This window comes from Bison bison, unplaced genomic scaffold (genome assembly GCF_000754665.1).
Source record: "Bison bison bison isolate TAMUID 2011002044 unplaced genomic scaffold, Bison_UMD1.0 scf7180017864337, whole genome shotgun sequence".
Classification (NCBI taxonomy): Eukaryota; Metazoa; Chordata; class Mammalia; order Artiodactyla; family Bovidae; genus Bison; species Bison bison.
Window position 1 is genome coordinate 1,602,289 of NW_011494909.1, and position 17,413 is coordinate 1,619,701.

General features: G+C 49.3%; 1 protein-coding gene across 7 annotated transcripts in view; it reads right to left on the reverse strand.

Moving 5' to 3' along the window:
• Positions 1 to 17,413, reverse strand: part of CELF2 (CUGBP, Elav-like family member 2) — a 430,555-nt gene that overhangs the window by 60,501 nt on the left and 352,641 nt on the right. For all 7 annotated transcript variants that reach the window (XM_010854102.1, XM_010854104.1, XM_010854103.1 and 4 more), the window contains 2 exons: positions 14,067 to 14,115; positions 4,352 to 4,486 (listed from right to left, as the gene is read on the reverse strand). In XM_010854102.1, the coding sequence (XP_010852404.1) occupies positions 4,352 to 4,486; positions 14,067 to 14,115 (184 nt within the window). The remainder of the gene's footprint in view (positions 1 to 4,351; positions 4,487 to 14,066; positions 14,116 to 17,413) is intronic.

The following is a 17,413-nucleotide window of genomic DNA, read 5'->3' on the forward strand; positions in this document are numbered from 1 at the left end:
CATTTCCTACGCCAGCAGATCTTCCTGACCCAGGGATTGAACCCACATCTCTTGCATCTCCCGCATTGGCAGGTGGATTCTTTACCACTGAGCCACCTGGGTAGGATGACAAGATGCAGCTAATAACCCAGGAGGCCTCTGGCACAGGTTCCCATGTATCTGAATGCTTGGGCACTACGTGGACATGACTAAAATGTCATGATCAAAACTGAGTCCTCTCCCTGTACATGTTTTAAAAGTCAAAAGCCTACCCCCACATTTCAGATCAGATATAATAAAAACAAATGAGGACATAATGGCTGCATCCCGACTGTGCTCACCAACATCCCTGAAAATATCGCCAATTCCTTTGTCAAGGGTTTTGGCAGGAGAATGTTGGAACATCATAAACACAGCTGGAATATTCTTAAACAAGCAGAAAGTTACCTTAAATGGCAGTGAAGATCTGACTGCAGTTCATGGGAAAGAAGAACCAAATCAACCCCTTCATTGTCTCTGAGTTAGATATTCCGTTGCCAGGGTGTAGCAAGCCCGGCAGATCGTACCCAAGTCATTCAATCTGACCGTGGGATTGCAGGTGAGAACGTTTGTATTTTAGGAAACGGACACGCTCAGGTTACACTGTCCAGGAGATGTGTTGGTGGAGCAGTCTGAGGCTGTGCTTCTAACAGCAAACGTCTTGTTTGGCCTGCCATGGGTGGGCTTGTGGAATCTGGCCTGCTTCTCAGTGAAGGCTCACGTGGGGGCCCTGAGAGGCAGATCTGCCATTGCAGAAAGATCTGATATCTCATGAGGGGCTGAAAAGCATTTCAAACCAGGTTTTCCAAAATGGCAGAATGGGTTACTGCCCCCAAAGGAGAAGATGCATGTTCAGACGTGGGCACACGGTGTAAAGTGAGCAGAGTCCTGACGTCTGCTGGGTCATTTCAACAGGCCTGGCAGGTGCTGTCCACGTGCAGACACGACAGTTTCCCTGGGGGACAGGGCAGCATGGGAGGTCCTGTCTCAAAACACGGCACAGATCTGGGTGCCAGTGAATAACTATGGGGCCTTTAAAACAGTCTTTCCTGCCTATATGGAAGTCATGATTTTTTCTTTTTTAAACAGTGATTCTAACTGAAAGTATCGTAGGACTTGATAAGTGTGAGTTCTGGCAGCTACTCTCACGTAGGGCAGGGATACTGAATCAACAAGCCTGGAGGAACCTCAGCGTAACACCTGCCAGGTAGGAATGTCAACTACTGACATGGCAGTAGAGGAGGAAAGACATTGGACACCTATTGGAGACCCAGGGCTACTAACTGGAAATGTGCACGACTCAAGGGCATCTCTCCCCTATCATAATCATGTGGTTTGATTTAAATCCTTTTCTACTGACTAGTTTATACCCTGGTTTAGTATTAAAAGGTGCTTTTCAGAGCAGCCAATCTCTCATTTCATTTCGTTTTTATTTATTCTATAAACAGCTGAGCCAGCAACAGGCATGGAGACCGGAAATGCTGAGTGTTCCTGCTCGGGAGTGCTGCTGATGGGAGATACTTATTAATATTTGATTGAAAACTGCAATTCATTAATGAAAGCAAAATAGTAGCATGAAAGAGAATTGTTCTTTCAACAAATACACTGATTTAGGAGCAGTCCCCAGTACCCAGGAGTCCCTGGGTATTGCTAATTGAAAAATGCACCACTGTCCGTCTTTATATTTCAGAACAAATGACTATAAATGAGTATTTTCTTTTTGCCATAGGGGATTCTCATCAGTTTTCTAGAAATTCAGAAATTACTTTTCTGTTGGAAAAAAGGGGGGGCAAGGAAGAGGAGTCTACTCTTTATATTAAACCGGTATTTGCATAAAATATTGAAGAAAGTGTAACTTGTTTCAGAAATAGGCTGCTTCTGGTGCCAAGTGCTGGTTCATCAACCGAATGGCAGGTTGAACTGGCCAACTTCTCTCCTCAAGTACGGTGTCTTGGTGCTCTTTTCTGTGAAAGTTTTGGCTGCTTTAAAATCTCAACTGCAGAAGTATCTACCATATGCTTGAGGATCTCTAGACACCAGTGCTGTTCCCATCACTGCCCCCACTGGAGAGGTGGAGAAATTGAGTCAGAGACTCAGTTCGTAAATCAGTAGGGGGAGAACAGAAGTCCAGCACGCCTACTTCATAGTCGAGGCCTCCATGACACCCTATGAATGGTCTGCTTCTACAAAAACGTAGGAGCACTCCCTGGCGGTCCAGCAGTTAGGACCCCACACTTTCACTGCCAAGGGACCAGGTTCGATTTCTGATTGGGGAACTAAGATCCTGCAAGCTGCAGTGCGGCCAAAAAAAGAAGATAATAAAAATGTGGAAGCTAATCATGCCCTATTCAAAAAGGGCACATATTTTGACTGCTGCCATCTTTTGGGAAAACTGAGGACAGAGACAGGAAGAGGAGTGGACAGCACCCCATGAGTTTCTCTGGAGAAGTTCTAGGTCTGGACCCCAGGGCCATCGACCTCCAAGGCACTACACAGTTCACTACGACTGTCTGTTCCTCGTCCATGCTGTATACCTGAGCAAATGAAAAACGCAAAGTAACACGGAAACGTGCCTGAGAATCGTAATGGGGGAGAATGGTGGTTCTTAGGACTAAACTGGCAGCAGAAAAGGGTTCACAAAAATACTCTCATCTTTCTTGCCTATTTAATTCAGCCATGCTGTATCTCCCCCAGGCATCTGCCCTCCCGGACTGTGTGCCTATCTGCCTCTCCCGGCTGCAGCGGGACTGGATGATCCGATGTGATGATCAGCTCTCCTGGCGTGGGGGCTGCTGGGGTGCTGCAGAGGGATCCAGGATGCAAACCTGGCAGCCTTCTGCTTGCGAGGCCATCCGGGTCCCCAGCACAGGGAGCCAGCTGGGGTGATGCTGGTGGAGGCACAGGTGCTACGTGACAGATGAGCTCAAGGCACTGGGTCTGCTACACAGGGACCCCACTTGACATGGTGTCTTGCTCAGCTTTTATACTCCCATCTTTTCAGGGAGCGCTAAGCGTCATTTCCAGGCCGCCTCCTCCTCCTCCTCTCTCTCTCTTTTTTAAAGCCACCTTCAGAAAGAAATGTAGGGATCACAAGACTAGAGTTATTCCTCCTCCTCCCATAGTTTTTCTCAACACTCCCTTTGTTTTGGGGCTCTGGGGGTGGAGGCAGGTGGAAAGCTTTTGTTCCCTGTGCCTTCAAGCAGCTGACATCGTGAAGTTTTATGTCTACAAGTCTAAAGAACACATGTTCTTCTTCCCAGGGTGGAGAGTTTAGGTAAGACTAGGGAGGTTGGTGAACACTAGGGCCTTGATACTCAAGGCCCAAACTTTTCTTTCAACACAGGGTTCAGGACAGAGGCAGGCAGTGCAGTCCTAGGAACCAGAGATGGGGACCCGAGAGATGCTTCTAATTATCCTTGTGGAACCTGCCTTGGAAACTCCACTAATTGAATGAAATCCTCTATGTGTTGCCAAAACAGCTTTCTTATGAGAATGGACAAACGTGTTTTACATGCATGGCTTCCTGAGGGCCTCGCTGAGCTGACTCAGGGGACTTAGATGACTGGGGACCTGGTGACAAGCCTTATGAGTGGTTTAAGGAAGGAGGCGTATGGCCTTGTCAAAGGGGGAGGTAAGTGTGGAAACAGAACAGTCATCTCCAACCACCTTGCATCGCTGTTGGCGAAAATGCTGGTTTTCATCAGTGCTGGAAAGCCCAGCCTTTGCCTCTATCCTGGTGACAAAGAAGAACCTGCAATCTTCTGGATGAATTCATTTATCTGTCACTTAATGGACTCTATATGTGTAGGACTCCAGGAGGTTTGCTCCTTGCTCTAAAACCCTAACACCTTGAGACAGGCTGGGTTACTCGAGTCTGTATCTGCTCTATGCTATGCAGGGCAATTTTTTTTCTTGCTTTATTTCTCTGTTTAGATGCCCACACCCTCAACACCTCTTCCAGGAACAGGCGGAAAGTCAGAAAACTAAGATGCAAGCGGCACACATTCTCTCTCACCCGCCAAGTCTCTCCCCAACCCGTCCCCAATCTCCTCTAATCTGAGACTGAAAAGCGATGTGTAATGACAGGGCGGCCTGAGGCCTCCTGTCTGACAGTGATAACCTGAGCTAATATGCTGGCACCAGGACCTTCTCGACTCAAGAAATAAGAGGTGATCACTCCCGCCACGGTGAAAAGTTCGGGCTGGCTAAGTTCGTCCCGTGGGGCGTGTCTCGGGGCGACCTCCGGCCGTGTGCGGGGCTGCATCTACCTTGGCTGGGACGCGGGGCTCCAATTAGTGCGGAAGGGCAGAGACGCTGCAGACGGCACACTCACCTCGGCTCAGCCCGTCGGGCCCCCGGAGGATCCGGCATTCTTCTATCTGGCCAAACGGAGAAAACATCACCCGGATATCATTCTCGTTACATTTCTTCGAAACCATTCCTATGAACAATTTTCTGTCTTCCACGGCTAGGAGATAGAAATAATGAATGAGCCAGGGCCATTTCATCTTACTCCTTGCAGGCAACGCTTCATCACCACCTCCGACCGGGCCCCGAGGCTAACTCTTCAGACGCCCAGGCCACCTCTGCCCTCCCACCCGGCCCTTCCTCAGCGTCTCAGCTCCTATTCCGACGCCAGGAGTTTGTACACTAACAAAACACCTCCAAGGGACACGAAACACTGTTTTTAAGTCCTTTCCCTCCCATTTTTAAGCAAACAGTAATATGTTCACTAAAACGGTAAAGTTCTGGGTAACTGCTAAGTGATACCCTTGCATAGTGGTATTTAGGGACACAAATTTTGTTTTGTGGTTGCGGGTGGGGGATAGATGTTCTTCTAACTTGAGTGACAGGGAAAGAGAATGGTCAGGAAAGGAAAAACAACAGAAACCGAGTGAAAAAGTGGTCAGCAAAGCTTTTAACAAAGCGCTGAGGGAAGAAAGCATTCTCCTTCCCCGATTTCAAACAGCTTCGTCCTCAGGGGTCCCGAGGAGAACAGGAGAGGAGGGATGAGAATTTCTCCAGGGGGCTGGGCAATGGCCTTCTGTCCGTAGCACTGGCTACACAGCCCCACCCTGGGCAGCACACGTGGTCTGCACGTTATGATTAAAGACGAAGGCAACTGCAGTCAGGTGAGTGGGGCTGCAGTTATTTGAGAATCTCGTGTTGGGGGTGGGCTCTGTCTCAGGGTGAAATGCATCAACAACAAAAAAAGTACAAGGAAGGAACAATATTCTGTCCATTTGGAGGTACAATTTTTTTTTTGTGTGTAGCTGCACACAGCATGTGGGATCTTATGGGAGACCTTAGTTCCCCGGCCAGGAATCGAACCTGTGTCCCTTGAAGTGGAAGCGTAGTCTTAACCACTAAACCACCAGGGAAGTCTGGGACGCAGGATTCATGATGAACAGAAATGCATTTGGGTGTCAGGGCAACAACGTGCAAATTCTAACCTTGGAAGCTGACAGTGGGTAGAGATCAGGGAAGGTTTATTCCTGATGACCTAGGAGATTTTCCCCCTAAACCAATGTGCTTGAGCTCAGGGTAACAGGGTATGCTCAGTCTCAAAGGCAGGACTATTATGGATTTCAACACAGCCTTCTGTAGGAGAGTGCCAAAGATCGTCCTAGAAGCCCTCAGGGAGAAGGCTTGCTTATTTCCCATGTTTCACTTCATCTCTTAGAATAATAATAATAAAAATAATAATAAAAAATGGCCAGCTACAGCAGCACTTCAGAAAGTCCTAGCTTAAGGGATCCTTTTATATCTGTATTATAATCTTGTCATTGCAATTTAATTGGCTTTCATTCCTGTTTCTCTTACTCTTTCCCTGGACAGTAAGTATCTCATTATCCTCTAACTGGCAAGAGTGTATTTGAGACTTGCCAGGGCCAATTGCTTCAGGTACTGAAGTCAGACTCCATGGTCTGTGTCTTCCAGGAGCTGGGACGGGCGATCTGTTGATGTAATGGAGAGAGACTGGTTTCCTCTGAAGCGACGCCACCCAGGAGAGCTCGGCAGGAAGGGGGAGGTCCGGTCTGTGACGTCCACCCCAGTAGCTAAAGCCGCCTGTGGCCACTGAGCACTCTGAAAGCTGGCCAGTATGCGTGAGAAGGTGAATTCTTCCTGTGACGTAATTTTCTCTAATTTAAAAGCTGCATGTGACTGCTACATTGGACAGGGTGGCGCTCAGGGGCTAAGAGCTTGCAGTCACAGAATCCCAGGCCGTAAGTAACAGCCTTGAAAGATGTGTTGTGTGACTCTAAAGAGACGCCCGAGGCCCAGCAGGGGGAAGGGTCCAGCCAGGGGTCCTTCCACAAATGGGTAAGCCTGACCTGGACCAGGATCCACTCCCCTCTCCAGCATGGGGTTCCGCTCCCTCCACTGTGTTTCTGCTGAGTCTGGAGAAGGCAGACGAGGCCAGGAGAGGAGGCCAGTGCTGTGACTTGGGGACCCTGGTCCTCACTCCAGGGCTGCCCGGAAGGCGATGGGTAACCTTGGGGGCTAAGCAGACCTCCCTGAACCTTAGTCTTATCATCCACAGAATGAAAGTTTCCATTCTTTTTCTTCTTTTCTTTCCTTTCTCTCTCTCTCAAGTGATAGAAGGCAGCCTGGTTATATGGTTCACCTACCATGAAATTAAAAGATACTCCTTGGAAGGAAAATTATGACCAACCTAGACAGCATATTAAAAAGCAGAGACAATTCTTTGCCAACAAAGGTCTGTCTAGTCAAGGCTATGGTTTTTCCAGTGGTCATGTATGGGTGTGAGAGTTGGACTATAAAGAAAGCTGAGCACCAAAGAACTGATGCTTTTGAACTGTGGTGTTGGAGAAGACTCTTGAGAGTCCCTTGGACTGAAAGGAGATCTAACCACTCAATCCTAAAGAAAATCAGTCCTGGGTATTCATTGGAAGGACTGATGCTAAAGCTGAAACTCCAATACTTTGGCCACCTGATGCAAAGAGCTGATTCACTGGAAAAGACCCTGATGCTGGGAAAGATTGAGGGCAGGAGGAGAAAGGGATGACAGAGGATGAGATGGTTGGATGGCATCACTGACTCGATGGACATGGGTTGGGTGGACCCCGGGAGTTGGTGATGGACAGGGAGGCCTGGTGTGCTGTGGTTCATGGGGTCGCAAAGAGTCGGACACGACTGAGCAACTGAACTGAACAGAACTGAAGCACTTGGGTTTGGAGGCTCGTGGACTTCAGAATCCCTTTCTACCAGCCCCTCTTTCCACACTGGTTGTGGCTCCTAAGACAATGAAGAGAAAAGAGGGTTCCAAGGAATTCAGGCTGAAAACCACAATTCCACAATCCCTGTGAACTATGAATTGCGCTCCAGAGCTTGAGAAAGGCTTGATATTAGATGTGGAATTGAAGCTGGACTTTAAGAAGCATTGGCAGGGTCCGGATGGACTGGTAGTGGGCTGGGGACATCACATATTAACCAGACAAGGCACAGAGTTAGGGTAGAACAAGGCCGGTCCTTGGGGTGCGCAGAGGCAGGCAGCCTTACTGAAGCATCATGTGTATGACTTTCTGCTTGGTGGGCAGAGACGGGCTCAGTGCGGGAGGAAGGTCACCAGTGGTCCAGGGCCCTTGACCCTGTTGAGCCTTGTCGAGGAAGCAATAAGGATCACAGGCTCTAATTCTTGGGCAGAGGCTGTGGAGAACCCCAGTTGCTTTGTGCAGATGAAGATTTCTTAATTTAAGAAATCCTTTTTTCTCCTGTCAGAGTAAGTGGAGTCCCGGTCACCTAGTAGGAGCTGGTGAAGCTCAGTTAAGTTGAGGCTTGGGTTGGCCCAAGGATCCAAGCATTTCTAGAAGCATCAGATCCCACAGAGGATGGTTTCTTGCCAATGGGAGCTTCTGAGCTCCAGTGTGAGGACCCTGACAGCATGAGGCATTCCCCTAAACCAGAAGGGGAACACACGGGACTGATGGAAATGGGACCGAGGAGGGAGGGGAACTTAGGGAAGGAGGGAAACCATCCCGACCCCTTCCCACCCTCAGGAAGCTATGGCTGATATCTCGATGAGTAAAAAACTAATTTCTGTTGTATTTCTTCTTATCCAGAAGAATCCAGTTTTGGTTCTTTCAAACAAAAGCAAAGGATAAAGTCCCAGTTGGTCCTTGGTTTCCCTGGTAAACCTATAATTACGGTATTTAACCAAAATAGTTCTCAGGGTTTGAGCTTTGTTGGGGTGGGAATGCTAGAGTCATCTAAACGTGAAGCTCCTGAGAAGTTCAAAAGTGATTTCTTTCTATAAGAATATTAAAAAAAAAAAGGAAACCACTTAGGAAATCCTGACTTCCTGGCCTCAGTGGAGGGTAAACTCCCACAAGCAGAGGGAGGAAACATCACTGTCTCTTTTTCAGCAACAAGTGTCAGCTTAAAAGAAAAGCTGCACCACCCACATGCTACCGAAAGTGCTACCTTCCTGGCCTGTGTGTGGATGTGTGTGTAACATATGTGTGTGGACACGTCTGTGTGTATGCACGTGCGAGTGGACACGTGTGTCGCCACATGTGTGTATGCACGTGAGTGGACACGTGTGTCGCCACATGCGTGTATGCACGTGTGAGTGGACATGTGTGTGTCGCCACATGCGTGTATGCATGTGAATGGACACGTGTGTCGCCACATGTGTGTATGCAAGTGTGAGTGGACACGTGTGTCGCCACATGTGTATGCATGTGTGAGTGGACACATGTGTCGCCACATGTGTGTATGCATGTGCGAGTGGACACGTGTATTGCCACATGTGTGTATGCATGTGTGAGTGGACATGTGCGTATGTGTTGCCACATGTGTGCATCTATATAGGAACCTGAATGGCAGCAATCTCTTGAGCCAAAGCTGCTCTGTGGTTTTAACAGCTGGACCTTGTTTACTGCAATGGCAAAATGGGACTAACTACAAATACCGAGCTTTCCTTGAGTTCGCCTGGATCTTCCAGTGAAAATTTATTTCTGAAATTTAGTCCTCAGATTCCCATTCTAAGGACTGCCGAACAGTTCCGTCGACATGTTAAATAAACATAATCATCCTGAATTCACTTAACTTTTTCATCAACGTTAGAGGCATTTTCTGCTGGGCCTTGCCTAAGCACTCCCAAGCAGTTACGTAGCTCACTAATTTTTTTCCATCCACAAGAATGCCAGGTGCTTAAATAAACCTACCACATCCATAATGTTCTGCTAAGTGCTTTAGGGAAACTAAAAAAAAAAAAAAGATTCAAAAGATAACGTCTTCGCCCTCTGGAGGAAAAGTCCATCTTCCTTTAGGATAACCAATGAATGAATGAGGGGAAATGCTTCATACGCCAGGGGCTACACAGTCAGGGTGGCCACGAATGCTGGCGGCCAAGCTGAAAGTGGATTCACAGCAGCGACCACTGCCAGCTCCCCTTCCACAGAGTAAATGAGAAGGGTTAATATTACAGGTACATGGGGACTTTTTAAGTTCAGGGACTAGAAACTTAATTTTTAACGCGCCCCCACCCTCAACCGTAAGTCTGTGCTAACACCCTGGTGTACAACCTGTCAAAGTTGCACCTGTATTTGGGGCGGCCTGAATTCATTAACAACTTTCCAATGTGTTGGTGCTAACATACGGCATTTAATTATGGCCTCTGAATCCCAGAGTCTACTTTGAATTTCAAAATGATTTCTTCCTTTCCAAGTGTATCAGCAAGTGACTGCAGGGGATCCAGATCCCCATCTCTCCAGGCCGCACCCTCCCTGGACAGACAGTGTCCCCTCACACTGGCTCTCACAAGCCTGGAACTGGATGCCCGGTCACTGGAGGTTTCAGAGGCCTTGAGGAAAGAGATGGGGGCTTACATGGCATTTCTGGATGCGAGGCTCTTGGGACCCTTGACAGGCCGTGAGGCTGGAAGTTAAAGCAAAATGAACCTGACATTCTGTCCACAGAATCAAAAAAGAATCCTTGAAGCTAGGAGTGTGACCTCACAAGTACACACGGCTCCAGCCCCTGGGACCCCAAGCCCAGAACCAAAGGCGACCACCATGACTTCCTCATCGCCCACTGCTGGACTGACTTGAGACCCAGCAACTGCCTTTAACTTTCAATCCTGCACAGTTGGTTGATTTTTCTACATGGCGATGGAGGATTAAAAGCTGGGAACAGGCCCTCTGATGGGAGACAGAATGAAGAAGAGTGTGTGTGTGTGAGTGTGGCTGGTTCCTGCAATAATCCACGCCTCCTCAAATGCTCTTCCTGTACCACACTCAACTAGGTGCAAGGGAAAAAGAGCCACAAAAGGTGGGTGCTGTTGAGACCCGGGCATATGTTCAGTGTGTTCTTCTCAAAGTCCCTGATGTTTTATTGCTGGTCCAGAGTAGGATCTTTTTTCTGGATGCCTGGCGCAGTAGAAGTGCAAGAACATGAAGTACTGATGAAACGCTGGGAGTCTGCATAAATGTGCTGGAGGCTACAGCTGACGCCAGAGCCACTGGAAGCACAGGTTCCAGGAAGGGTGGAGATCTCGCAGGTTTGTTCCAGAAAACATTCAAGTGCAGGGAACATACAAGAGCAGACTCACATTTCTGGCGGGGGCGGGGAGGCGGGGGGTGCTTCCCTGCCTGGTGGCTCAGTGGTAAAGAAACTGCCTGCAATGCAGGAGACCTGGGTGAGATCCCTGGGTTGGGAAGATCCCTGGACAATGAAAGGTCAACCCACTCCAGGATTCTTGCCTGGGAAATCCCATGGACAGAGGAGCCTGGCGGGCTACAGTCCATGGGATCACAGAGTCAGCCATGACTTAATAACCGAATAACAAACCACATTTCTGGGCTCAGCAGAGGTTCCCTCTGTCAGAATCCGTGAGTGGACAAAAGCTTAAAGGAGCGATTGCTTTTCTGGAGTTCATTTGTCCATCACTAATGAATCTGTGATGAATCTTGCTCAGCAAATATGAAGTTGGAGAAATCTGAACACACTGATAATGAAGAGAGTAACTGTCTCACTATGATGAGTCCTTTGTGCCATCCATAAATGTCAGCAAACTCAGAAAAAAAAAAAAAGTGCAATTACAGCTCATTATACTTCTTTCACAGCCACAGGAGCTATTTTGAGCATCTGAGCCCAAGAAATCTTGATGCTCTCTGAGCTGCAGAAACTATGAAAAAGTAAAAAGTTAAAGTAAAAGTCTCTCAGTCGTGTCTGACTCTGTGACCCCATGGACTGCAGCCTGCCAGGCTCCTCTGTCCATGGAATTCTCCAGGCAAGAGTACTGGAGTGGGGAGCCATTCCCTTCTCCAGGGGATCTTCCTAACCAGGAACTGAACTGGGGTCTCTGGCATTGCAGGCAGATTCTTTACCAGCTGAGCTACCAGGGAAGCCTCTCAGAAACTATGCTTACCTGTTAAAAATGCCATGTGACATCAGAAAAGGCCTGCAGCTTGTATCCCTGGCTTTGGGACATAATACCTTTCTCCTTCTTCCACTCAGGTCCAAGGAGAACCCTGAAGTCTGCTCATGACTATGCAAGGCGGGAGCCTCTGTGAAGAAGAGCTCTTTAAAAGCCACCTTCGGTCCCTTTATACTATTTGACTTTTTGTTTCTTAACTGAAAATTCAGAAAATGAAGTTCAATCTGCAAGCGAAGGGACCGACGGCCCAGAAAGAAGGTTTGTGGGTTTTCCTTTGTGTGTTCAGAACTAAGCTTTGGCAGGAAGAGCCCAGGGCTGGAAGGGCCGGCCTCTGCTCTCAGGAGGCACCAGAGAAGCTGCCTCTGAGGGCTGGAGTTATGTCCTCAGCGGAGCAGAGTGGATGCTCGCCTCGCGCCAGGTGTGACCCTAAGTTCTGCAGATGTCAACCGCGGGATGACGCCGTCAGGTGGGCCGTACAGGCAGAGCACAGACTAGAAGACCACAGCCCCTCTTACAGCTGGAGACGTGGAGGCTGGGTGAGGTTAGAGGAACTTGCCCAAGGTCACAGCCAACAAGTGCAGGGTCAGGGGTCAAGTCCGGGCTCCTCGAAAGAGGGCTTGAGACCTGGCATTTTTGGGTATTTGCTCATCTTAGTAACACAGTACCCAGTCCTGCTTGGCTTCTGAGACTGTGCAAAATAGGGTGTGTCCCTGGCAGTTGTATCCTGTTGCTGTGGTTCCAGACCCAAGCAGACACCACCTTCAGTGTCCAGAGGACAGTCACGGTTTGTACCTGCCCAGCAGAAACTGCAGAAGAAACCTTCTCTTGGTTCAACTCTTCAGGTATTTTAAGTCTCACGTTTTTAACTCAGTTCTCTGTCAGGTTTATCACGATGGCCTAAGGCTCAAATGAAGCCTCTTCTGCAGACTCTGATCCCATGATCGGCGTCCTGACAGTGTGGAGGATTATGGAGCCAGAGGACAGGGAGCATCTCCTGGTGGCTGGACACTCCAGCATGACCTTCGCTGATTCATCCCACAAATACCAGCTCCATCCCTCCCCTCTCCCAGGAGGAAAAGAACGGACTGCAGGCATGCCCACCTGGAGCATGTGGGCTCAGGGAGCCCACCTTCTGCCTGGGCAGACACACGGGGTGCAGGGTCCTAAGGGCCAGGGAAGAGTGGGGGTGGGGACACCAGGCACACTTTATGCAAGCGCTCAGTCACTTACAGCACTAGCCCAAATATCCAGGAAAAAAGATCAGCTCTGAGAGGCAGTTACCTTTATTCCTATTCTATGAATGAGATTAAAGTCCAATCTCTCCATGACTGTCAGATACTGAAACCAGTGACAACGGACACGAGTTCCAGGAGGGAGTGGACAGTGTCTTTTGTGTCCTTTTCTGCTTTTAAAAATTCACTGCTGCAGCCCCGGCCCCTGGCAACCTGCCCGGCACAGAGTAAGTAACTGACGAAGAATTGTCAAACAAAGGACAAAGCAAGTGGACTAAGACCCAAAACAAAGCAGTGGTGGGTTTTAGGCCCTCTGACACCCAACACCACGGCTGCGATAAAGAACTGTAGGAAAAGGAATCAGACCCGAAGAGAAGGGTGTGGCTGCTCAGGATGGTGGTGAAGCACCAATGTTTACTCCCCGACAGGCGAGCCCAGTGCCTGCAGCATCCCCATACGGCAGGGAACTTCCTTCAGAACTTTCCAGTTGATGGGGCCAGAAAATGGGATGCACTACAATCAGCAAAAACACACCTCGTGGAGAGGCAGAGCCTCATCATAATTTACACACGCGGATATGCGGATCTCCGAGTGCGTGGCTTCTGCCCCATGACTAATTAATGAGGTGCAGAGATGCCTGGAGGCCGGAAACCACGCTGATTGTGTCAGTCTTGTGGGATGGGGGTGCTGAGCTCCAGGAAGGCAGGAGATTCCTCTAACACACATTCAGTCAATCCCAAGAATAAAACGAGGAGAGACAGTCTGCACAAGTCGAAGCAGAAACTCCAGAGAGAAATGTGCCCATCAACCCTCTGGTGTCATGGAGAGGCAAGTCAATTATTCCACGGACGTCATCAAATGCATACATATATATTTTTTTGCACTTAAGTGTGTGTTTATTAACCAGCAGACTGAATTCTGAATGAATATAGATTCAAATGCATGGATACAACCTAGAGAAAAGTGCAATCAGACACTCTCAAAGCCAGAGGACCAAAGGAAAGGGGGGAAAAAAAGACAGCCCAAGTCCTGGTGGGCGAGGCCCTCCTCACCTGGCTTCTCTGCCTGGTGTAAGGTCATCCCTCCCCCTTGGGTGCCTGTGCGGCTGTCAGAGGAGATAGACAAGAGCCAAAGGCCATAGGGTCACCATACCAATCACATCCCAAACAGAGGGACACGGAAACCCGCCACTTGTAGCATCTTCACAGGTCTTTACACCAGATACAGGAGGGAGGGGGACTGAAGTTCACGTTTCTCCAGAGGTGCCCACCCCAATGGAAGCTCCTGGAGCACATCTCTTTGCCTTCCCCAGAGAAACAGCCAGCTCCTCCCCACACCCCCCTCCCCCCACCAGCCTCACTTCTGTGCTAAAGAAAACAGACATTAATAGGAGACAATTGGTCACCACCTACCGTTTGATTTTTCACTATCTGCAGGTTTCATCTGAATGGGATGATGCATCTAAAAACAGAAAAGTGAGAAGGTAAGGCAGACTGAACAACAGTTCAACAGTCTCAGAACCCCATGCTGCTCAACAAGACTACAGATACCTTCATAAGGCATTTAAATAACAACGAGACCTCTCTCAGTTAACAGGAACCATTATATATTAAATGCAAGCGTGTGTTTGATGTTCAGCAACAGGATGCTTTTAAGTCCCAGGGCTCTGTGACACGGTATCATAACACGTGAGCTTTGCAGTCAGGTTCAAGTTCAAAATCTGGTTCTACCACTCAGTGTGGTTTCTGCTAGGATCTGACAGGTGATTCTGGCTCTGCCGTTCATTATAGCAGCGTGACCCTGGGCAAGCATCTCCTCTGAGCTTTAGTCTCCTCTTCTGTAAGATGGAGGTGACATCTATACAGTAGGGCTGGAGAGAATTATCAGAGAAGACGCATGTGATGTGCTTAACAAATGAGGCATAGGAAAAAACAGCTATCGTTATTTTGTGTTACTACAAATGATTACAGATGGTCCACTTTTCTCCTGGTCATTCTATGTCTGCTGCATGGCTGTTTCTTGGGTTCTAGAGTTCTGAGTAATTTGCAGGTTGACCCACTGATTGATTTAGGTGTCATCATCTAATTTTTATTAAACGTGAAGTATGAGACAGGAATGCAAAGGCAGTGAAAGAATGGACAGAAGGCGAGAGGGAGGGAGTATAGGATGAGGGAGGGGCTGACAATCCCATTCAGTGCGCATGTAGGTGGAGGAAGCACCTGAGACAGCGTGGGACCAAGATCCTGCATCTTGGAGGAACAAGATGCTCCATGCTCTTTAAATGATGCCAATCACACTCCTGTGCGTGATCTGCAGAGTTGACTCCAAGCACAGAAAGCTGCCACCGTTTCCAATTAAAATAAATTCCTCAAATGACTTTCACAGGCTCTCTCGCTTCATATTTCATCCTACCCCAAGGACTGTCGACGCCACGGGGTAGATGGAATCAGTGGCTGTGCAAATGCTTTTATTATAATGGGTCCCATTCTGTCTGAACCTTTAATTTCCCCAGTGGACTTCCCTCACTTGCCAGCCACAGCTCTGGGTTTTATCTAATTTAAATGAAAGGGGAATGCTACTTGGCTCTGGCACCGAAATGATGGGAAGTGATTATCGGGCAGTCGAGACCACGTGCACCTAATGCCTGCCAGGGTCTTCCAAACACTAGAGGAAGAGGATGAGAGAGCAGTACCGGGGGATGAGAGGCTAAATAATTCAGAGCTGCTTCGTTTACGCTCCAAGGCAAGATGCTCTTACGCACAGAACACAGGCCTTGAGGTGTGGGGTCCACTTGTATTCCCACTCCACTCATTAATACGTTCAATTTGTAGAGAAGAGACCAGGATGAGAGTGGAACGCTTAGGGGTCAGTAAGCAGACTTGTCTTTTCAGAAAAGGGGCTGTGGGAGTCCAGGGGAGCAGGCACTTCACTCTGCCTGGTGAGGGCCGTGGGGGTGCTGTGGCAAAGGGCCCGTCTGCTTTGAGTCCTAAAGGCTGGCAGACTTGCCAGCAGAGGAGGGGGGCAGCCGGTGGACTGTCCCACACACAGAAACAGTGGTAAGGAAGCGCCCGGCCCTCCTGGAGGCAGTGCAGTGTGAGTGTCTGTGTCAGTGTGGGGGGCACATGAGAAGGGGTGCCGGGGCAGCTGGTGTCCAGGCTGCTGACCATCTTGGAGGCTGCTGCTGCTGCTGCTAAGTCGCTTTACTCATGTCCGACTCTGTGCGACCCCAGAGACGGAGGCCCACCAGGCTCCCCCGTCCCTGGGATTCTCCAGGCCAAGAACACTGGAGTGGGTTGCCATTTCCTTCTCCAATGTATGAAAGTGAAAAGGGAAAGTGAAGTCGCTCAGTTGTGTCCGACTCCTAGCGACCCCATGGACTGCAGCCAACCAGGCTCCTCCGTCCATGGGCTTTGCCAGGCAAGAGTACTGGAGTGGGGTGCCATCTCACAGGCTAAGGCATTGCAATTTCACCTAAAAGTCAGCGATCAGGTATATAATGTTTAAGCAGCAAAGCCATGAGATCCCATTTGCTTTCTCGAAAAGCCACCTTTGGCTGCAGCGTTGGAGGGTGGAGACTCAGGAGTTGAGGGGGACAGTTCAGAGGCGACTGACTACAAACAGTCCCCGGAAGCTGGTGAAGGCCTGAACCTCAGAGGGAACTGGCTGGTGGTGGCAGAAGCCCAGGCCTGGACAGCTGAACGTGCAGCGGGACCCCGGCCTGTTCACTTCACCTCTGTGTCCTGCACACAATGCTGTGCCCTACAAGTAACTGCCTCAACAGGGGAAACACGAGAAAGCTGGCCGGGGAGGCGGTGGGCAGAGACTGAGGGGCACAGGTCAGGATGCCCTGCATTTGGTGTGAAGCTGGAAACATGGGTCTCGACTGTCAGGACGGCTCTGGGAGCGGGCTGATGCCACAGGTGTGGCTGAAACTGTCCAGAGAAGAAAGTGAGTGAAGGGAGATGACAACCAAGGGCGGAACCAAGGGACAGCGGGAAGACGAGTCGTCAGAGGCAGAGCAAGGGCCAACCAGAGAAGCAGGGACAGAACCGCGTGCCCCACAGGCGCCACGCAGGGAGTTTCAAGAACAAGGTGGTGGTCAGAGCGAGTGCTGTTAGATGCTGCGTCAAAGTGCCCCAAGGTCCTTCTGCATCTGGCAATACAGATTTTTTTTTTTTTAATTTATCAAAACAGCTTCTGTGAGGGTAGTGAGGGCCAGAATGCCAACTTGCAGGTGGTGGGAGGGTAACAGGAAAGGTAATGGTTGATATGATAGATGCAGATAATTACTTCGAGATTTGTTCTAAGAGGTGGCAGGGAGGAAGACAGGAGGCTTGGTGGATGATGAGGGTGGACTCTTTCCAGACAGGAAACACTTGTACAGGTCAATGAGCTGAAATGACTCAGATGAATTTCACGGGTTAAAGCTACAGGAGAGATAAGAGCACCAACATTACACACAGGACACAAAAAGTCAATGAACAGGACTCTCGCCTTCAAGACACTGCCAACCCAACATGGCGACTGACATGCACGTAACTAAAGGAGAAAGCTGGTGACGAGGATCAGAAAAGCAGTACAGAGAGAGTGCTGTGAGCCCTCAGATCCATCAGCGATGTGCACAGAGGGCTGCTGCTGCTGCTGCTAAGTCGCTTCAGTCGTGTCCGACTCTGTGCGACCCCAGAGATGGCAGCCCACCAGGCTCCCCTGTCCCTGGGATTCTCCAGGCAAGAGTACTGGAGTGGGTTGCCATTTCCTC